Source organism: Agelaius tricolor, unplaced genomic scaffold (genome assembly GCF_023055355.1).
Source record: "Agelaius tricolor isolate 1412-34295 unplaced genomic scaffold, bAgeTri1.0.p SCAF_12, whole genome shotgun sequence".
Classification (NCBI taxonomy): Eukaryota; Metazoa; Chordata; class Aves; order Passeriformes; family Icteridae; genus Agelaius; species Agelaius tricolor.
This window is the reverse complement of record NW_027269272.1, coordinates 11,641,528-11,664,426: the sequence shown is the minus strand read 5'-3', so window position 1 is coordinate 11,664,426 and position 22,899 is coordinate 11,641,528. Positions and strand designations below refer to the sequence as shown.

The 22,899-nt window shown below is 40.2% G+C and overlaps 1 protein-coding gene across 10 annotated transcripts in view; it reads right to left on the bottom strand.

The window, feature by feature from the left end:
• Positions 1 to 2,731: 2,731 nt before the first annotated feature.
• ZBTB38 (zinc finger and BTB domain containing 38) overlaps positions 2,732 to 22,899 on the bottom strand; it is a 49,466-nt gene continuing 29,298 nt past the window's right edge. For 7 of the 10 annotated variants that reach the window (XM_071437597.1, XM_071437596.1, XM_071437600.1 and 4 more), the window contains one exon: positions 2,732 to 8,574. In XM_071437597.1, the coding sequence (XP_071293698.1) occupies positions 4,996 to 8,574 (3,579 nt within the window). In that variant the 3' untranslated portion in view covers positions 2,732 to 4,995. Of the gene's footprint in view, positions 8,575 to 13,991; positions 14,178 to 15,015; positions 15,265 to 22,632; positions 22,743 to 22,899 lie in introns of those variants that run through there. The other 3 variants (XM_071437602.1, XM_071437605.1, XM_071437604.1) reach the window with 3 other exon arrangements.

Sequence of the window (22,899 nt, the reverse complement as noted above, 5' to 3'; positions counted from 1 at the left end):
CAGGGCCAGGGTCTGGTTGACGAGGTGGTGTTGGGTCATAGGTTGGACTCGATGATCTCAGAGGTCTTTTCCAGCCTAATCGGTTCTGTGGTTCTGTGCCTCCCACCAGGGCAGAGGGCTCGCCAGCCCGGCACGTTGAACGCTGTGTTCTCTATGCCGAGATTGGTCACATTAAATGGCAGGTGGTCACATCAAATGGAACGAGTGTCAGGTCCGGCCATTTTGGCCTGTGGTGTGCCAAACGCCTGTCCCTATGCAAAGCACGGCACGGGCTCCATTGGACCGCCTCTGCTGTCACTGTTCACGTTCAGCTGTCGGCCGTGTGAGGAATGCCATGAAACAAGTAGGAAATGGCTCGGCTGCCAGCACTGCCCCAGGGGCAGATGTCTGTGGTATGCCGCAGGCAAAGCTTCCCTCAGGAGTCACACAGCGCCCAGAGGTGTTTGCAGGCAGCAGCAGCTCTCCTTCCTCAAGAACTAAAGGGCCTTTGGATCATATTTTCTACCATGGATTCTTGAAGACGCCAATCCTAATGTGAAACTCTGGGATCTGGCTTACACCCAGACTTTACCCCAGTCCTGCATTGGTGCTGGGTGTCTACCTTGGGCCCTCACAATCCACCCAGCCATCGGCCGCAGGTGACATGTCCGCTTCGGTGTCACTCTGGGTCAAACTGAGGGTACATCTGAGTGTAAACAGAGTCTGGTGAAAGCCTTTCGTGACTGACATGTCCTAAAACACAGGTGGTTCAGTTGGCTAAAGCTGTTTCAGGAAGCAGTATAGGACATGGGTTCTTCACTCTACACAGAAAGGCCTTCTTCAGTCTGTCCTGCTGTTAAAGGCCAGCATCTGTCATTGTCTCTACTGAAGTCCCCTGCTGTGGTGCTCTGGCCATTTTTTATTTTTCCTCACAAATATTGCTGTTGTCACTATGACGTGGTATGGAGCCATATAATGTCATTTCTTGATGGCTTTTCCTGCATCCAACTTCTCCCCCACTGCTTCTTCAGCTGTGGTGACATTCCTTCCTCATCCCTACACTCTACATTGTGGCTGGGGAAGGACAGATGTGTATTTCAAGGCAAGCATTTCAAGGGTAGTGGTGGGAAATGAACTGCTTCATCACACCAGTAACAGGTGGATTTGTGTGAATGCAAAACCTAAACCTGACAAAGACATGAGTTTGCATAAGCTGAATTTTAACCTTTTGGAAATGAGAGGTTCCTCTACAGTAGAAATTGAGGATTTGATTATCTACAGTTGGCTGTCTAGGCTGGCTGCCCTGTCTGGCTGGTGGCTGGTGAACTGAGGCTCACCTGGGCAGAGTCAGAGCTTTGATCTGGAAAAGCAGCAGGGCAGCACCCTGTGAATGGAGATGTGTGCTTGAACTGTGCACTGCCACACTTTGGGAGGTAGAGTGACTCTACTGCCTCCATATTCTCTCAAATGTTATGACTACAGTTGGGGTTTACTGTTTTAACTTAGCACCAGCTTCCTTTAGAGCACTGACCTGCATTATCAATTCAAGTTTTGCCACTGTCTGATTCCTGACACAGTTTTATTTTAATAAAAGTTTTGCTTTAGTCTATAATATATTATAATACATAATAATATTCAGAATACTGTTTCAACTGCATAATATTAATTTTTGGCCTCCTTTAAAGTTACATTTTAGGAGTATCTGTATGACAGGTAGGTCTGCCTAGCTAAGGACATGGTTAAAATAAACATTGCTGTGCTGAGTTGCAAACTTACAGGAAAGATTTCTTCATTTAACAATGGGGATGTACCATGGGGGATCTTTGCTTCTTGTGAGAGAACCTCACAGCGAAGGTGCTGAACTGTCAGCGATAGCTGCAGTGTTAAGAAAGTTTAGAATGAATAATAGTAATGACAGTGCACAGTGGCTAACTTCAAAATGCTTCTTCTTGCATGCAATCTCATTCCACAGAAGACAGCAATATCATTTACTACATTTGTTCTAACTTTGGGTGTATCATAAATGAGGACTGACAAACATTTTGTTTAGATGAACAAATTTCATGATGTTCCACTTGTCTTTTTAATTAGCATTTCAAATAGAGAGAGAAAAAGAGCTTATTACAATTAGCAAACTTCTAACTTTTTTTTTTAGTTATATATCTCTCCTGACAACCATCCCAAAATGACCTGCATAATTTAGCTTAAGTTTGCTTTTTAATGCAGGTTACAGACGAGTGACACCTAGCTGAAGGGGGAAGTACTTTGAATATGCATGGTCTTCTATTTTGTATGTATCTCCATATTTTCTTATGCAATTAGTTATTTGCATTTTGAGCTATATTTCTTGACAGAAGCCCAAAAAAAGTAGAGTGTGTAAAATACACAATCTATACTACAAGGTTACTAGCAGAATTGAAAGAATTTTTCAAGTTTCAGGTCCTCACGAACACGTTTAAGATGTTGCAAAGTATTAAACAAAGTCCACCTGTGTTTCCAGCCCTCTGAAACACTGAGCAGGTAGATTCTGTTCTGTATTGCATTCACCCTGTATGATGCCAGGAGATAGCATCACTTCCCTTGAGCTCTGGCAGGTTCTCAATTCAGTGTTCTGACCTTAATGAAGGGACTACTTGGTAACTGTGTTGCTTAATCTTCCACTGAAATAACTATTAGAAGATACGTATCTGTGCATCATATAGATTATATAAGCATTAAAACAATTAAAAAAATTGACAGACTTACAGAAAAATAGGAATATGTTATTTTAATTAAGCAAAAACAGAGTTATAATCACTCTTTCTAAAAATAAAATTAGACTCTTTATCAATCCTTAACATCTGCATTTAATAATTTCTTCTAAACAAAAATACAGATGTGATTATGTAGCAAATTACAGTCTTTGACAACGTATAGCATTTAAGTTCTCTTACACTTACTTTAATTCTAATTTGGTCATTAATACTTGATTCATTACTGCAACATGTTACTTGTAGTAAAAGTGCCACAATTGAACTATAAACATGACATTGCCATCTATAAACTGCTTTGCTATAAACTGTAGAGAATATACAGAGTTACAAAGTTGTTGTGTTTTTATCAAAATATACAAACCCCCCCAAACCTAACACAAGCTAACATTATTTTTCTTATGAACTATACAGTTATATAAAATATGTGTAAAATTATCTTTGTATTTATAAATATTCTACCTTATTTGCTTTGGTCTATATTTATCACCATACAAGTCCACTCAGAAGATATCTTTGTGTACTTTCTTTGAAACATCTTTACACTTTCCTGTGTTTATTATTCTATTATCCTTATTTAAATGGAACCAAAGCTGCCATGAAACCAAAATTTCTCAAAGGGTTCATAGCATTCACCAGTGACAGAATAAGTAAGTGGACTGTATTATTACTTCAATCAATACTGTATTACCATTTCAACTGTAGTTTTATTGTACCCAAGCTATAGTTTCTTTTAAAATATTCAAGAAGACAAAGTTAAGTAACAAATTGTGAACCATCACAGAGAATGAAGTCAAGAATCACTAACCCTTGTCATGACCTAATTTTTTAACACTTCACAGGGATGAACATGACTACCAGAAATGCAGATACGGTACAACAGAGCCCTAGCATATAAAATGCAACTTGCAGACATACACCTGCTTAGACTTTTTGAAGCATCTCAGTTAAAATGAATCACACTTCCACAAAACAGTATTAACTGGAACATTTTGGTGCTGTCTTTCAGAAGCCCATTCTCCCAGTTCTTAGTGACCTGTGCAGCTGCAGGCTCCCCACAGCCTGTGGAGTGGCAGGCTGAGGGAGGCAGGAAGGCTGACACTCCTTCCTCCAGCAGCCCGCTCCCGGCCCCTCTCTGCTGTGGCCACGGGACACGGCTGGAAGGGTTGGTGGCATCACTGAGAAGGGACATCTGAAGGTTAAATGTTGCATTTAAGGCATGGAGATGACAGGGAACCCCACAAACTGGCCCTATACTTGTTTATACACAGGGACAGCCTCAGGGATATCTATGGAAGCAAGAGTCTTATTTACCTACTCCTCTCAAAGTATTTACGGGGAGTTGCTCTATTGTTTGTGTCCAGGCATTATTCCAGGATGAGAAGGGAAACTGTCTACATGTCCTTCTGTTGAGAAGAATTGTATTTCTAAAAGACAAGAGTTGCACACCCACCAGGAGGTGGACATTTCTACACAGGATTTCTGTTTCGTAAGAACAATTTTCTTTAGACCAATGCACCTGAAGAGTTCTCCAGGCCACTGACATGGGGATTTATGCAGCTTGGAAGACTGGCTATAGCAAGTTCCACTGAACTTTTATTAAATGTCTCAGAGATATATAAATTGGGAATACTTCTCACACCTCCACTTAGACTTAACAGTTATTATGGTAACTACAAAACCGAATATGGAAAGGAAAAGAGTAGTTTAAACTCCTGAATATGTTTTGTAAAGGCTGAATTACAGAAAAGCATGGCAGAACTCAAATGTACTTCGGCACACCCAAGCCCATGAAACCCCTCCCACCTTCACTTTAGAATACACAAGATTACAATTAGTTCCTTTATAAAGACATTACTTTTGTAAAAAAAAAAAAAAAGAAATGCAATGTATGGTTTCTGCAGCAGAAATTCCTTCTACAGAATACACCATGAACCTACTCATTACTTTTGCTTCAAACAATTCTGATTCAAAACCAGGACTGTAAAATAGTTCAGTGACGACTTTCTTGTAATATTAAATAGAAGGGTTTGAGTTGGCCATTTTTCTTTCTCTCTATGCTAGAGTCTGTTGTGGCAAAAGTATTTTGGGTGTTGCAAATTAAATTTGTATTATTGCAAATACTAGTTTTTCTGTGTTATTTTTTCTTTGCATATATTGACACACATTTAGATGAAGAAATTTGACCTTACTGATACGTTTCCCCATTCAATACATCTTTATCTTCTCCAATATATATTTTTCTTCTCTTTTGCACAATTGTCACTCAGAGTATAACTTCTGTAGTTACATTTTGTGTATTTTTCACTTTGCTTCCTTCTGAGCCAAGGAAATGCGGATTTTCCAAAAGTTTAGTGCTTTCGTTGCAAAACTGTTCTTTTCTATCTTGTGTGCCTGGACTTTTGAATAGATGTTTCTTCTGGTGCATTCCCAGAGCAGCTGCAGTCTTGCAAATTTTGGGGCACTGAAAGCAAGCGTATCCTTTTCCATTATGTTCACGTACGTGCCTTTGCTCATGGTTCCTTTTGGTAGAAAGATACAAGAAACTCTGAAAGCAAAACTGACAGTGGTAGCGTTTTTCTCCAGTATGAATTCTTTCATGTATTTTGAGTGTTTCATTTAAAGTGAATGCCTTATTACAGTATTGGCAGACAAAATCTTTGACACCCAGGTGAATACGTTCGTGTTTCTGTAGATTACCAGGAACTGAGAAACACTTACCACAGGTTTTGCAAGTGTAGGGCTTTTCCCCAGTGTGACACCTCATATGCATTTTTAAAGTGGATGGACTTTGAAATTGTTTTTGGCATAACTCACAAATGTAAGGCTTTGAAGCAGCTACATGCCAGTGTACATGTTCTTGACCTTCTGCTGTGGAAGACTGGTCTCTTTCACAGAGCTCACAGTGAAGATTAGGCATTTCTGTGTTATCCTCCTGGCTGACCACCTTTTCCTCAGGAGCATTCCTGAGCGCATACTCTCGACTGCACGTGTTGTGGCTTTCCATACCAGTGCTCTTGCTTCCGTGCTTTTTCCTCCACTTGGTTTTTTTCATTTTTCTTAGCTGTTTGGATTTCTTTTTTGGTTTATAGTTGTAATAAGGTCTCCAGGGTTTATCACTGGAGTCCTGGTCACTAACATCATCACACATTTCTGTCAGTTCCAGGCATTCTGAGCTGTAGAGTCTAGACGGGCTTTTTTCTTTTACCTCCATTTCTGGTTCTTCAGTGAGATTGTCCTGTTTGGACTCGTGTTTGGATTTTCGGCCCCTTTTACAAAACAGCTTAGATCCTAATATATGTCTTTTTACAATGGCTTCATTACCGATTTTTACTGTTATCTGACAAAGAGGTGCGACATTGCTGTCAGCAGACGTTCCAGGTAAGGCAGGCTTTGCAATGTATGTTTCAGTTTTACTGGACTCTTGGATAGTATTTGTAGTTTTGCTACATGAACCTTCAGATCCTGTCATGTGCTGTGTATCCTCAGTTACTTCTGCTCTGTTGTACAGCAGTGTTTTCTTTTTATCCTTAATAGTTTTTGATTTTGTAATGCACTTCCCATAATTATCCGACCCATACTTACAGTCATCACTGACTGACTGACTGGGTGGGTTATTTGAAGATTCTGTCTTACTGTTTTCTATGGAAGTGACTGTTTTACTGTGCATTATTACTGAAGAAACTCTGCTACTGTGCATTATAACAGAGGGTGCAGAACTGCTGTAACTAATGACAGAGGTTGAATTTTCATTCACATTACCTAAAGACACAACTGAGGAATCACACTCCTGTGAACTTGAGTCATTCGCAGCAGTGGAAACTCTTTTTTCAGCTGGGAAAAAGTCCCTCTGCAGGTCAGAATTTAAGATACCTACTCCTCCAGAGAAAGAATTCTGAGTATTTGTGGAAGATGCTGCATTATTACCTGAAGATGTATCCAAGGCCAGAGTTCTGTTGTTTGATATTATACTACGTTGGAAATTCAGCGGTGGTAGCTCAGAGCTAATAGAGCTGGGAATGAAACAGTTAGTAGAAGCAGTTTCATTAGCCTGGGTACTCGTTGGAACATTTTCATAGGATGAATTTCGATAGGATTTATAAGGCAGTCGCCTGCATTTCATAGGTAAGAGTCGATACAGTTTGTATGGGTACATATTTGGTTTTAATCCCCCATTGGCTGTCTTTTTATTTACTGACAGGCGATGGTCAATTGCATGGAAAGACTTCTGGTGATTTTTCAGTATGTAGTAAGTCATGAAGGTCTCCAGACAGAAAATGCACTGGTAGCGCCTCTCTCCGGTGTGCCAGATCTCGTGTCGGGTGCGGTACTCGGCTAACGCAAAGACTTTATTGCAGTAGTGACAAGGGTACGTTCTCCTCCAGGAATGCACATTTGCATGTCTGCGAAGGCTGGACAGGGTGACGTAACTACGCTTGCAAACAACGCAAGTGTATAATATCTGCCCATCAACGACTTTAACTAAATGATCTGTTTCTGGTAAAGTGCAGTTTGCATTAGAACAATCAGTGATGCTGTTTTCAGACAAAGGAGGCTCTGTGTTCGCACAGGAGCTTCCATTCCGTCCCTCTGTAGCAGTACAGTTATCTGCAAAATTTTGTTCATTTCCATTGTGAGCTGGTAAGTTACTTGATCTCATGCAGACTTGTTCATGACTTTCCAGTATATTTAAATTTGCAAATTGTTTGCTGCAGTATTTGCATATGAAAGTTTCCTGATGCTCTGAGTGGAGCTGAAGGTGAGCAGTGAGTAACACCCGGTCATTGAATGATTTTGCACAATAGTTACAACTGTAAACAGGTGGAGTGACTGTCGCCCCAGATGCAGAGACATTAGCAGAAGTGTTTCCCTCTTCTCTGGATACATGTAAATCTCCTGTTTTATTCTGAGGTTTTGGAAAGGAAGTAATTGTCTGATCACCAACTGCTTCATGCTGGGCTTCTGCAGCACTTAGAGTGGAGGCTGGTACTTTGGCTACAGCCAAACCAGTACCCTGGGGCTTAAAGGCTGACTTAGGAGTACTACCTGCTTGTTTTCCCTGCTGAATGACTGGGGTGGCTTGGTGATTTTCATAGCGGTCCTCACCCACCTGGTATGAAGGGCTGCTGTCCTTGTCAGTAAAAGGTGCTCCTTGTGAAGTATCTCCCCCAGAAGAAACTGCATAGGAGTGTTCAGCCAAGGTACTGGCTGGCTCAGCATCTTTGCACACATCGCTTCTGTCGAGGCCGATGCTGGGAGCTTGTATTGTGTCAGATACCTTTTTAAAGCTGGCTCTCAAATCAAGGGGAGAAAACAAATTGTTTTCTGTTTCAAAAATTGAGAATGCATTTGTAATTCGTGGTCCATTTGTCACAGCAGAATCTTCATGTCGCTTTTCATGTTTTTCCTCTTTGACGGTCCCTTTTTCATTAACACAATATGAATAGGGACAGGGGGAACTTGAAAAGTTTACATCTGTAAGATCTTCTAGAAATGATATTCCCAGTTTTTTCCCTGCAGCTGCAAGGTCCGTTACAGTTTCCTGCCTCTTAACAACTACTGTGGAACTGTAGATGTAATTCAGTATCTCTGTAAACACTTCAGCTTTGAGATCATCTAACTCCAGTACATGACCTGAAATACAGATAGTACGACTCCAAAAAATGTTTTTAAAATAAAGGCTTGAAGCTGCCAGCACATTACTATGGGCTTTAAATTTGGTGTCTTCCACAATTATGGTGACATCACATAAAATACCCCGAATGCGCTGTTCATTTAAAATGGACAGTACAGTGTCACTGTGGAAGTCGTCCTTGAGGTCCTTTGAATGGGACATGACTGTCATCTACAAGAGAAAAAAAAGTAAATTAGAAGGCATTTTTCATCCATTTCAGTTACACATTAAGTTTATAGTCTATATTATTTTTATATATTTTTTAGTTTATTAACTTTTAAAGTTTAAGAATGAGTAAAATTTTGTCATAATATTTCAGGTTTAAGCCATACATTCTCTGGTGCCAACATTACTGCAGGAAATGTCTGTCCAGATCAAGGAGGCAGGAGCACCAGTAGCTCCTCAGCAGGAGGCAGAGCATCCCTCTCACTCCCCCCTGGCTTGAGCTTGGTGTCCATCCAGAGCCTTTCACTGAGAATCACCGATGCCTTTTGCTATGCCAGCGGGTGCAGCTGCTCAGGGTCACCCCGAAGGACTCCCTGCAGCCTGGATGGAATTCCCCAGCATGCCACAGGGGCACCTGGCACAGCCGACGGGGAAGGCTGTGTTGCCAAGGCTCTGTGCAGAGGAGGACTTTGATTCTGGGCTGTTTGTCAGACACCAACTTCACAGCACAGCTGCATCTGACCTCCTTACTAAACTCATATTTAAATCACAGCAAGAGAGGCTCAGTTTCAGGGAAAGCAAATGAAGGAACACAATTTGGTAGACAACAGTGAAGTACCTATAATACTGTTTATGTGAAGAGATTTTTTTTTGAATAGTGATTAAATTCCCTCAATAATTTACACTACTTTAAATTGACTGAAAATACTCAGAACTTTTCTGTAAAACAAGTAGAAAATAATGGAATGACAAGTAGAAAATAAGAGAGTTCTTTTCTTCAGTTATAGTTCATACTTAGTGTTCACATTTTATAATTAGATAGTATGTTCTTAGTTTCTTTCAAATAGTAAGATTTAATTGCAGTAATAAATACCATTAAATAACTGCTAATATATAATAATTAGGTTTAATGCTGAAAAAAACTGTTTCAATTAGCCAGGCTGTTACTATATGAATATACTGCTTCATTCCATTGAGAAAAAATATGCAAAATATGAATGAAAAGTATTCTAGAAAAAAAATGGATTAATTTGCCAGTTGAATTTGAATTTTGACAATTTTTGCCAACTGAATTTTGTATCTGGTGAAAATTGGTTTTCACCAGATGTTTTTTCTCAAATTCAGATCTGTACCACATAATGAGGTTTATTCCTTTTTTCCCCAGGTCTGGAGTAGTCTTTTGAACTACTACTGTCCCTTTCTGACTTCAAGTCATGAAGAAATAGTTGTGCTAGTGGAACTTACCAATCCTACAGTAAAAAAAAATCACACTTCTTAAAGACCCTTTTCTTTAAACTTGTGGAAATTAAATGCACCTTAAAGAATATTACTGACAGAAATTCTGTAAGACAGGCTAAAATATTACAACACTGTAAGTCAGGATTTACCTTCTAAATACTCCATCTGCTGCTCCAAACTGTAATGTTCAGCTTTAAAAATTTTACTATGACTTTTACCCTCAAATACTTTATGTTAAGAATGCCAATATATAAGACAGGTTTGATCCAAATGGCAAAATAAAGGTTTAACCCATATTCACTAAGCAAACAGCAATGGCCATTTAGAACACATTGGCTCATTCACCCAAAATACTGGTGTTATGAATGAAGTTCTATATGTCTAATTTAATAATCAACAAAATTGAATTTAGCAGCAATTTTAATTGAACAGCAATTTTATATAAATGAATACAATCAAGTACATTAAATATAATCAAGCATATGCAAAAAAAATTTGGCAGCGATTAATTAAGTATGACTAAGGTTTATACAAGCATAAGCAAAACTGACCAGGGTACGGGGAGGGCTCCTCACCCTGCCTCACATACAAAACAAAGGAATCCAAACTACACTTATCTACTGTATGCTAATACATATTCATTAATATTTCCCAGAAATCTCCTCCTACTTTTGATTCCTGAAATCTACATCACCATACTGCAGAGCACATGCTCCACTGGCTGCTAGGGGGTCTCCTGGCTTTTTGGTGGTCTTTTCAGAGGAAGGCTCACCATCTTCCTCACTGTCCTCTGAATAACCTTACAGGTTGTACATGCACACTAAGCTTTGTGTCATGTAAGTAAGCATTATGCTCCAAATAAGCCATATTATTTCACAGATAAAACCACTACTTAGATTCCATACCTGGAATCATCCCAACTTTGCTCATCGCAAGGCTGATTCTGTTTTCTGGAATCATCCCAACTTTGTTCATCCCAAGGCCGATTCTGTTTTGGGATCTTGCTTATCTCAGTATTACATCCTGTATCCTGTTTTTCACGTGTACCATTTGCAAAGGGGCCCATCTGCTTTGTAACACTAATCACATATACTTTTCCTTTATTATTTTATAACAATTATTTTCTAAAATATTGATATAGTTACAATTTAATTAGCACGAAACATATCCATTTATCACACTGGGAAGTAATCTGTTCTGGAAAATAGGCCCTTTATCACAAAGTTAAGTAATACAAGTCATACACACTCTTGCTCTAACTCATCTAATTACACTCAGAACACTTTTATCACAAATCCACAAACTACGTCCCTGCAAATCAAATTACACAAAAAGCAGCAACAACTTTACCGTGAAGACAAACCAAACATACCATGAACCAGACTGTAATTTGGTACATTACAGATGAAGCTTGGAAGTAAAATTTTTACCTTGCAGCATGGCCACTGCTTCTATCAGGAAAGGTGTTGTCTTTGCAATTAATAAAAAATTTCTAATAGACTTTGATGGCTGAGAATTTTCAATGCACAGAATTCAGAACAAAACTGTGATTCACAAAAAATACCTCTGATGTTTCCCATGATATGCCATGGATGTCAAGAAACAAATTTGTCAATATAATGGTGACAGAAACATACATGAATATTATTTTGATTATTTGATCACTCTCAGCAGCTGTAAATCTAGATGCAATGTTTTGTGCCTTGAAATGTTAAAATCATAGTTTATAATGGGTTTGTTTATGACACTAATTTGGCTTACACTAAGTGATATTTACTCATTTGGAATGGCAACCTGAAATTCACAGTGGTTAGATACAGTTATGTGCTTTGGCTGGGTATCTGAAAATTCAGATGTAACTGTAGATAGTTTCTGGCATATGGAGTCTACAGAAAGCATACTGACAATTCTTTTCTTCCAGCAAGCAGCCACTATTCCATAATTGATTCCTTTTTCTCATTGACAGTGTCTGAGATTACATCTGACTTGCTCATGTGATGTGGTATTAGAAACCAACTATCAGCCATCAAAAACATTTCACAACAGGAGCTATTGATAGGGTTATTTCCTGAGTATAGGAAATAAATGATGTCAACTCTACCTCCCAGTGAACTGCCCCACAGGAACTTGCCTGTGTTTTTTCTGTTTCTTTATTGGAGACAGCTGGTTTTAGTTCAAAGACACATCATCTGACAGACTGACTGCTAAGTGTATCAGGCTGCTAATGCCATGCTGAGAGGCATACAAACCTAAGTGGGTTTAGTACAAGTCTTGTTATTCAACTAATTATCTTAAAATTTATCTTCCTAAGGACAAAACTGAGTATTTTAAATTTCTACTTGCCATGTACATAGACTGACAGCTTTTGCAGTCCTGGACAATTTTGTATGCTCAGTAAAATACTAAACTAGATTCCTTCTGTCAACATTGTAGAAATGATCATTTGCTATTTGGTCATTTAATTCTTTCTTTCTATGTGCAAAACCGTAAGCTCATTGGAAAGTTACACATAAAAACTCCAGAGCAAATCAGTCTTCAGAGCCAACACTTTTTCCTTCTTCATCTCAAACTACACATATCTCAAACCATTTATTCATATCTGTAATGATTCTCTACTGCCTTCTATTTCACCAATCTTGCTTCTTGCATTTGAAAAAACCTGTCTGAAATGCTATAAAATCAAAATGCCCTACTTAGCACACAAATATAAATGAAATATTTTAGGAATTTTTCTACATTCCATTTGCAGTTCATCCTGTAAAATGAAAACCTGCTCTTCACTTTCCAAGGGAGCACTACCAAGAACCAATATACATCGAAATCAAACTTTTCAGACGTGTTAGTATTAAATATTTTTCATTAAAACACTGAAAGGTCCATTCAGAATGTAACTACTCTTCAGTATGATTTTTATTATAGAGTTACAGAAGAAAATTTAGTTTTATTTGTAAATTTTTCGTAAAACATATATAAATAGCATTTGGCCTATTAAAGGGCAACAAAACTCCCCAGTCAACTAATCCCTTTTCCCCATAAATCTGTATGTTAATTTCATACTTTTTACTCTCAATCCAGACATAAATAATTTCTTAGGAATCTCAACAGTACCTTTGTAGCATTACCTAATGGTCTTTGGTACACCTATGAATAACTTTGGGTTCAGGACAGCAGAAGTTTTGATTGGGGGTTACAGTACTATTTGCAGATTTTCTGCAAAAACAGTAATAGACTTAACCTGTCCTTAAAAGTTGTTGGAATCACTTGGAAAAATCAGATTTAAATATTCATCTGAAACTTAAGTGTAACGATCAGTAGGTTTATTAAATTATAACAGTACCTTTTCTGACATCAACAGAACAGCACTCCACAACAGCAGTCACAAATGAAAATAAGTAGTATTAAAAGTTAATGTCAAGATCAGAGATTGATGCATCCAAACACAAATTTGACTACATTCATAGATGACACTGCTAATTATAGAGAAGCCAGCTCTACATGGACAGAGCTGAGAGTAGAAGCTCCTGTTAATTTTTATATTAACATTACTCTGAAGTCAACAAAGAGTTCAGAGTAAGTTTTACTGGCCCATGAATACCAAATACAAATTTTTTACTACCACAGAGAACAATTACAATCTAGGAATATTCTTTTCACTTCTGCTTATCTTTTGAAACCCATTGTCAGGCGAGTGTACCCCATTACATATGAGATTATTCTATTCCACTTCAGTCAGCTAAATTTGAAAGACAAGCTAGCGGCATAACAAAAAAACTCCAAAGCATTAGAGGCAGTTGCTAGCACCCAGGCAAAATCAAAACCATCAAGATAAAAGATGAACTGTAGTAAGAATTCTCCCTGTTTTCTTACTCCGTGAATTTCTACTGGGTTTTTAAAGAGTTAGTATAATCTGATACTAACCAACAGGACACTACAGAAACATGTTCATTCCGTATCTTCCCTATGTTCAGTTTCACCTCACTCTGTAAAGGTACTCTGAAGTCTCTGTTTTGTTTCCAGCTGGCTTCTCCAGCTGAGGAACATTCACCTATATCTCAAGTCTCCTTAAGGATGCAGGTTTTGTTCTAGAGCTGAAATGGAGGCAGGCATCACCAACAAACATAAACCCCCAAACAAGTACATCCCCCCTCTACACACGCATCGCCCCAGCTCTGACCCTTGCTTACCTGGAAACTTACTGTCCAACCATCACTGCTACGGCGACTGCCCAGTTTTTTATGGAATCATTTCACCAGTCCTATGTCGGCAGCAGGTCTGCCTGGATCAGGGCGCTGCAGCCTCCCTGCAACCTTGGGCATGCAGGGCCGTGTTCACGGTGTCTAATGATGTTAATGATGTCTAATGACTTCCAATAGCTCGCAGGAGCGTGTAGCTTAGCGCTCACTCTACAGAGCTACACGTTACTTCTTCAACTGCATTGAGAGACCTTTTCTTTGGACTCTCGCTGCTCATATTCTTCCTTCTCTGTTGCTATAGAAGACCATTATTTTAAATGTTTTTTTGCGTTTTCCTCTTTTAATTCGACAGCTGGGGGGGGCTGGGGTGGGGTGATGGAATGTAGCCTAAGAGTATGTCAGTGTTAACAGACCTCTGATGGGCCGCGACGAAGCATTCCTTCAGAGCGGGGATCTTCCCCACTATTGGCATCCCGACCTTAATTCCCTCACTCCCCGCTTTACGCTTCCCATGCCCTCTCCCACCGCACGAACAGCCCGCGCGGCCTCGGCAGCGCCACGCTCGGACACGTAGGACGAGTCCGTGCCCGTGCCCGGGCGCTCCGAGGCGGCTCCGTTCCCGCTCCGTTCCCACCACCGCGGCCCTTCCCGCCGCGGGTGGCCTCCCCCTGGCCCCGGGGCCTCCCCTCCCGCCCCCGGCCCGGCCCGGCCCGGCCGCCGCCGCCCGCGGGGGGGCGCTGCCCCCGCGCAGTGCCGGCCCGGCCCGTCCCGCGCAGCGCGATGCGGGCTTTGCGCTGCGCAGCCACGGGAACGCGGGGCCCGCGGACGGCTCTGCCGTCGCCTCCCCGTCCCGCGCCGGCTGCGCGCCCGCACGCACTGCGGGGCCCCGGTGCGGCGCGGCGGCCTCGCGCTGTTTGTGCGTCTGCGAGCGGCCCCCGCGCGGGCCCCGCATCGCGCCCGCTGATGGCGGAGCCGCGGTGCCCGCGCGGCCCCTCCCGCGGGAGCCGCCACTGACCTGCCGCCGCTCCGTCCCCGCCGGCGCAGCCTCGGCCCGCGCGCAGGAGCGCCCCGTCCCCGCGCCATTAACACCGCGCCCGCGGGCTCTCCGCGGGCGGCAGGCGGGCGGTGGCTGCGGCCGGGGCCGCGATCCCGGCCCGGCGGCGGCCGGACGGCGCGGCCGCCATTTTGCTGTGCCGATCCCGGCAATGGGATTGCCCGAGGTCTGCCGGGCAGGGCCGGGCCCGCGCCCTCCGCCGCCGCCGCGCGTGTTCCCTGTCCTCCCTCCGCAGCGAGCGCGCCGCGCTCAGCCAACGCGGCCAGCGGGGGCCTGGGCCGCTCCGCCAAGCTGCTTGTACGCAATCGGTAAATTCAGACCGACGAGGAAACGCGGCGCTCCCAGAACCCAGCGCCTGCTCCACGGCCATCAATGCAGGGCTGTGCACGTCCCTGAGAATTCCTCCTGGATCTAACACAGGACTTCATTGCCTGACTCTCCTTCCAGGCCTTTCGGACAGCAAGGAAAAGAAAGTGTCTCTGAGCATAGACAGCTCTGTGCTACCTTCTGCCACTTCCCTCCAGAAAGCATAGATCAAACATATCCTTGAAAAAAATACCTGAAATAAATTACATTTAAATAGTGAATAATAGTAACATTTACCCTTTTCATTATCTGATTATATTATCTTTTTTAAAAGCATATACAGAAACTCAACGTGAGGAATTTTGTTTTAAGTAGTATTCTTACTCATAATTTAGGTTTCTTGATATTTTTTACTGCCTCAGGAAACAAGCACAACGTTACCACTAGTTCTTCATAAGCAGTAACAAACGCTCCCTTAGATAAAGAAGGACAGAGCTTGATTTCATCTGTCCAGATGCTCAACACATTTGGTACAGTTCTCCCAGATACTGTCTGTCTCAGCCTCTCACTGCAAATAGTCAGCAAAGTCTGTTTTCTCAGAACTCAGAATCATAAAGCTTAGAGAAAAACTGGGCTTTGAGACAGGTGAAAAACATTGTTAGGAAAATGAACAGTTTGGTTTTTGTCTTAAAGCTTGCTTTTGTCCAAGGCTAACCTATGTTTATTTTTACAAAGTATTCTGTATAAGGCTTCACAGGACAGAACCTTTATTTTCAAATCTTAAACCTATCCATTAAAAGCCCTGAATAATAGGAAATAATTAATATTAGCAAAAAAAAAAATAAAAATCCAGAAGCTTTAACTATTTAATCATTGTCACACTTGGTGGGCCTGGAAGTTAGAATTTTGGTAGAGCCTCTTCATGATAAATGCTGCTTATCATTGCAGGAAACTGCTTAATATCAACATAATGTACAAATTCTGTTATAAAGAGGGGAGGTCTTTCTTTTTTTCCCCAATTCTGTCTTGGAATTATCAGTGCTTTCCCAGTTGGTTAAAAGGTATGGAAAGAAATTTTTTCCTGTCAGGAAATTGTCACAATTTCAGTGACTTATCTATACACACATTTTTCACTAACTTATCATTAAAAGTTCATCTTAGAAACACTGAACATTTCTGTGAAGAGTTTAATTCCTTCTGTAATTCTGGATCACTGAAATTCTTACCTATAAGCTCACCTATTGAAGCAATGAATATGTTTTTAGCTTAGGGCTCTCTGCCACTGAAAAACGATTTCTTTAATCTCATGGCAAATTGAGTGATGAGATGACCAGTAGCTGTTCACCAGCAGCTATGGAAATGGGATCAAATAAATGAAGAACACAGTGGTTTTGATGGCAAAGGCAGAGTGTGTCCCAGCGTTTTCCCAACATTCATTTTTATTCCAACCTACATAATGGATAAGCAAAGTTTCATACTTACATGTAGGTTGCTTTTAATCTTGAATTTTGCCTATTGCTTATTTGCTGGTTTTTTTAAATTTATTACTGTTTTAGATATGTATATACATAAGCATATGTATTAATGAAGGTTTTTGACACAAATGCCATAAAAAGTATTTGTGACAAATGTGTTGTCAGTAACAATACAATAAAATGGATTAAATTAAACCTGTTGTAATCCCTTAAAGGAAATAAATGCCTTACTGAACAAGCATCTTGAAACAAATTTAAAGAAGATTAAGTTATTAATTCCCCCTAAATCTTAATTAAAATTGATTATTTTAAATTGTTTTGAAAATCAGATGCATAACCATCGTTTGTATAACTGATATGTCCAACTTAGAGACAATAATTTATTTGTACTTAAACACTGGATCCTCCGGCAGTCTATAATATCTATAGACAATATAGATATATTAGTCTATAATATCTATAAACAATATAATAGATATGGAGAACGAAAAAATGAATCAAGTTTTCTCTCTTTTTTTAAGGGGTGTTTTCTTAAGGCAACTTTAGCTTATCCACTAAAAAAAGAATCACCTTTTCTGTGACTACTAGTGTAATTGAAGGTACTAATTTCCATACATACATACATACATACATACATACACACACACACACACACACATATATATATATATATATAATTTGAGCTTTTGAGCTATTGGGAATTCACAGTCCCATCAGCTCATTGGGTGTGAAAAATATTCTTCAGAAAAAGTAATTCTTTCTCTAAGGCTGTCTTGGCCTCATCCAAGATTTTATATAATCATTCTATTGTGTCATGGAAGATCGGCTGGAAGCAAAGAAAATGGAGGCACTGGTGCTGCAGCTAGAGCTGTGAATGCCCTGCAGTGATATCTGGGAGAAGTCAGACAAGATCCATGTGCTCTGCAGCCCTGATTCCAGGGTGTAATCCCCAACACTAATGATGTACTTTGGAAACAGTGAGCTTGCTAGAGTATATGTACCAATTCCTATTAAACATAAATGATTGTGCACTACAGCACACAAATACTGTGTTCCTTTTAGAAGGAAGTCCAAGGAGTTTAGCATTGGATTATTTCTCATATGGTAAATCTGCAAGATCTAGAGAAAATTTTCAGCAAATCTCTTTAAAATGTATAAAACATTTCCAAGGTTACTGAAATGGTGGTGTTGGGATGCTTTGCTGAAGTCTGATAATCTCACTTCTGCAAGTTGTGGCATATGGTATTCTTTCTGTAAGAGTATTTAATGAAAAAAATGTGCCAATATTCCTCTCTAGACTAGCAGTTTCAGTTCTTAAGCAACAGCAGAAAACAACATATAGAGCATTACTCAGTCTTGCAAATTCCTCATAAGCAACAGGAGTCTGGCCAGGATTTGACTGGTTTCTGTCTCGGTGCCTAGACCAGCCTATCCAAGAGAAAAATGCTAGGATAGACTGTCATCTTCAGTGCTCTCCCTGCTGAGGTGAGAGCATCAGGAGTGCTGCTGAGAAGGAAAGAGCTCCTCTGGACCCTCAGGCAGGCCAGCCCTTCACTCAGGAGGGGCACGGCAAAGACCCAGCAGCCCAGAGTGACTTCAGCTCCCCTTTGTGGCCCATGAGCAAGGGAAGGAGTTCATGTGCAGCCCTCTTGCTCTTATTCAGCATCAGGTGGAGGGAGAAAGAGCCCAGTTACAGCACCTGCATCAGCCCCCTGCCCTTTCAGGTCTGGTGGAGAGGAGAGAAACCTGGGACAACTCGTCCAGCTCTCAAACTGTGTGAGCTGTGCACATGCACTGAACTCAGTCTTTCTCCAAGAAATGCTGCCTTCTTAAAATTTAGCCATGGCCTAATCAGAGTCCCATTAACACTAAACAGGACATATACAAGCAATTTTTAAAGGTGTAACTACATACTTTTCTCTTTTCTAAAAAAGAAAATGAAGCAACAACAATAACCTAAATCCAAATTCTTCTCTTGCACAAAATACAAAAGCTTATCTTGTACTGCTACTAAGAATCAGCTGACTTGACATCTTGCTATCTCTGAAAAATCTTATTATTATTTTCCATTTAAGTCTTTCTTTTTTTATGTGCTGCTGGCAAGCTGTTTTCTAGCTGCCTACACTTGTAGGACATATCAGTCCTCAGCTAACAGAGACCAGTTGCAAACATGAAGCTATGTTTACAGGCAGAATGACAACAACAGACATTCTTCTGTTGATGACTGTTGTCAAATGTAGTGATTAATATATTTGAATAGCTTGAAACAAAAGAAGCAAACTAAACATTTAGGTTTTGTTCATTCAGAACAATTACTATGCGGTATTCTGTTGCCTGTTCTGTTACCAGAAAGGTAAAATAAAAGTAGTTTACTTCAGCCTCTATTTTCCAATTTCCAGAGGAAGCGTCATTTGAATATGGGAGCCAGCATCCACAATGAAGCTCAGGGCTGCTGTTCTGGGTGAGGTATGTGGGGGCCAGGCCAATGCATCAGCTCTTGCCCTTTACTACAGCTGATGTGGCAAATCAGAATGGACTGGAAATAGAGTTCAGTCTGCACCTGCAAACACCTTGTTCAGTGGTCTGCCAGGTGGCTGGACACAGCCCTTTTGGAAACAGAGCTGGTCTTCACGTTGTTAATTTGCCACCACTAGCCTCCAGTATTCCTTAAAACTTTGCAAAATATTTTTGGTTTTGCTGTTGTTTTGGTAAACCGAAACCAACATACGAGGGATAGCTATTGCTGTCAGTCATCACTTCAGTGTGGCCAATATTATGACAACTTTGTGAACACTCAAGAACTTCATATGCTCTTAAATATTCTTATGCTCCATTTTGTGCTGACCAAAGGGGCCCAGCCCAAGCCCTACTCCTCCTTTTCCATCCTACTGCATGATTCCAAACTAAAGGCTGAAGCAGGACCTCTGCTCATGCAGTGGAGAAGAACTGTAACAAAAGCAGATAGCACTGGCAGTACAAAGAAAACCGTGGTGTCTCCAGCTCTGGTTTGTGCTGCTTGCTCTGCCACCAATGTCAACTGCTCAGATCTGAGCTCAGCTCAGGTGGGGGACAACAGCAACAACAGCAGTAACAACAACAACAGCAGCAACTACAACAACTACTACTACTACTACTACTGCTGCTGCTACTACTACTAGTACTACTTGTACAACTACTACTGCTACTGCTACTACTAAAACCCCAACAGTTGGCTTGCCTCTCCATAATAATTTCCCAAACTCTTATTCACTCAGAAGCCTTAATAGTAAGTAGCATGTGACAGTACATATCCACAGTGTTTATGGTTCAGGATCATGAAAATTTTCCTGTGGCAGTGTTTAAACTATCTGAAATTAATACTGGATTCTGGTATTGATTCTCATCTTGGCTGTTGAGAGTAAGGGAAATGTTGAAAATTGTCAGGATAATCTTCATTTCCTAAATCTGATCGTTATTATATCTGAAGTCTACTCTCTTACTAAGCACTCCAAAAAAGTAAATGGGAATATTTTCATTGATTTCAAGGCAAATTCAATGAGGCTACTTGTTACCTAAGCAACTTCTCAGCTTACACCCACTGAATTTAAACCCAAGATTTGCAGATTCCCATTTCCCCCATCTTTTTAATTAATAGGATTTTAGACTTCTTTCTTTAAAATATATAATTTGGCGTAACCCAAAAGGTTGGATACACTTTTCATTTTAAATATAAATTAGTACTTTAAGAAGAAAGGCCAAAAATAACCTGTACATATACTTGCTGAAGTCAGTAAACAAATTTCTCAGAACTGATCTTATTTATCTAAGCTTCTTTTTAATCCTGGACTGAACACTTGCACAGAAAGTGTAAGTGCTGCCTAAATGCTACATCCAGATATTATTCCAAAAGTCGATGATCAACTGTGATTTTGACTTCCACAACTCTTTCTTGACCCCTGCATTCTCCTGTTGTCTGGCAGAAGACAACACTTGGGTAATATCTCTTTGCCTGCCTACGTTAGCTAGAACCAGAGTGCTACAAGCAACACCAGCTTCATTCTTATTTAGTGGCTTCAGTTTGTCACTGTGTAAAGCAATATGATCATGCTTGCTTCTGAATGCTGGTGCAAGATTCAAATTGAGAGTGCCTGAGCATTTCTGAAAGACACCATTACCCATGATTTCCATCTGTACTTATAGCAGTGCTCTAAGTATTCTGAATCCTAGAGGAAGGTTTCCATTTGCAGGCCAAGCCTTCCATGCCCGTTTTATCCAGCTATTCCAAGCCAAATTGAAAGTGCAATAATAAAAAGTCACAAGAGATATTTTCATTGAAAACATGAGGGGTTTTGGTTAAAATCTTTGAGTATTAGGAAACCACACTGGGCCATGCCCAGAAATCTTTTTATATGGTGATTTTCAAGATGCATGCATTATTGTGAGCACATGGTATGTAAATGCATTGGGCTGCTTAATAAGCATTCACTGACACACATCTGCAGCTTTGCTAATGTACCTTTTATTCCTATGTGGTTGTCAAGGAAACAGGTTATGGCCCAGTATTCTGTCTAAAATATACTGAGCAAGTGTTCTAAGATAATTTACTTAAAATAGATACAACTTGGGTTTTGTAGCTCATTGCTTCTTTAAATGCAGGTAACCTGAATTTATCTAATTGTAATGTTTCACTAATTAGTTTAAACCACCAATGCCATTTTATTGCCTCTGAAAATCCTTTACATTTTCTGTAAAGGAACACATAACATTGCATATTAAAAGTAAATTTAATTACAGAAGACATTTTGAGATACTCTAGGAATTGAAGAGGGCTTTTTGACTTGGGATTGTGGTATTGTGTTTTTCTGGGTTTTCTAGAAATTTGATTCCTTCCTGTACATTCTGCCTGGTGACCTTAATTACTTATTTCAGTTTGGAGATACCACAGCGAGAATGGCTCCGATGCAACAAAGCATTTCCTACCAAAATTTGTGCAAATATTGCCACTGAAATCACTGGGACTTCTCCCTTTCTTATACCCTTTGGTACCAAGAACCACATTAAAAATTAATGAATTAGTCAGAATTTCACCAATTCGTTCATTCAATACAAGTATATCTTAAATCTGAAGCACAGATACCAGGCTTATACTTATACTAACCAAGATTATTATTGAACATTCACAATAAGAAAAAATGAAACTGCTAATATTTGAAAAAGCCGTGCAAAATGTGAACTGTTATTTTGAAATATCCTTTGTGATTATTTATCACAATACTATACCTGAATCTACAAACTGCTCTTTCCAGCTCATGAATCAAGAGGCTTTTTTGTGTCCCTGATTAAAGTCATGTATAAAGGTAGAGATTCTATGAACTATACCCAGCTTAACCAGCACAGCAGTGTCGGAAACAGGCACTGGCACTGAGAGTTCCTCTGCCTTTGCTGTGTGGCACAGGTTTGCAATGAACACTCGTGACTGGGATCCAGAGCTGACATTCTGGCATGCTCAGGAGGTTTGTGTGCATACCAAAATGTTTGGTTTGTGCAGATCACTGGAGGCTGTAACAACCTGTTTCAAAAACTATTCTGTCTGATTTTGTTTGTCCAATCTCTATGGAAATAGAAAGCTGGTAGGAACTGGAAAAATCCAACAATACTGATATGCAAATAGAGCAATGTGGTACCATAGTGAGAACAAATCTTAAATTATTGTAATAAACTAAAAATTAACAGAAAATATACCCAGGTAATGTAGTGGTGATGGTGTTAAATAATGTAGCTCTATTTCTATGTGAAATTACCCCATAAACTTACCCACCTAAAATCAGGTTGTTCTTCTGTTAGAGTCTTTTAAAAGTGGTATTGACAGGTATTTTCAGCAAAACCATCTCAGTAATTTTGTGAACTGTGTGGCTACAGTATATCAGCCTGCAAAGGGAAAAATCCAAATTTAATGACTGGATTATTAGATGAGTACTAATTTCCACATACATTGCGTAATTCATCAGAATTTTCCCTGGGGTGCTGTTGGGCTCCAAATCTACATCTGGGAATTTTAGAACACACCAGCAATAAACCAGTAGCA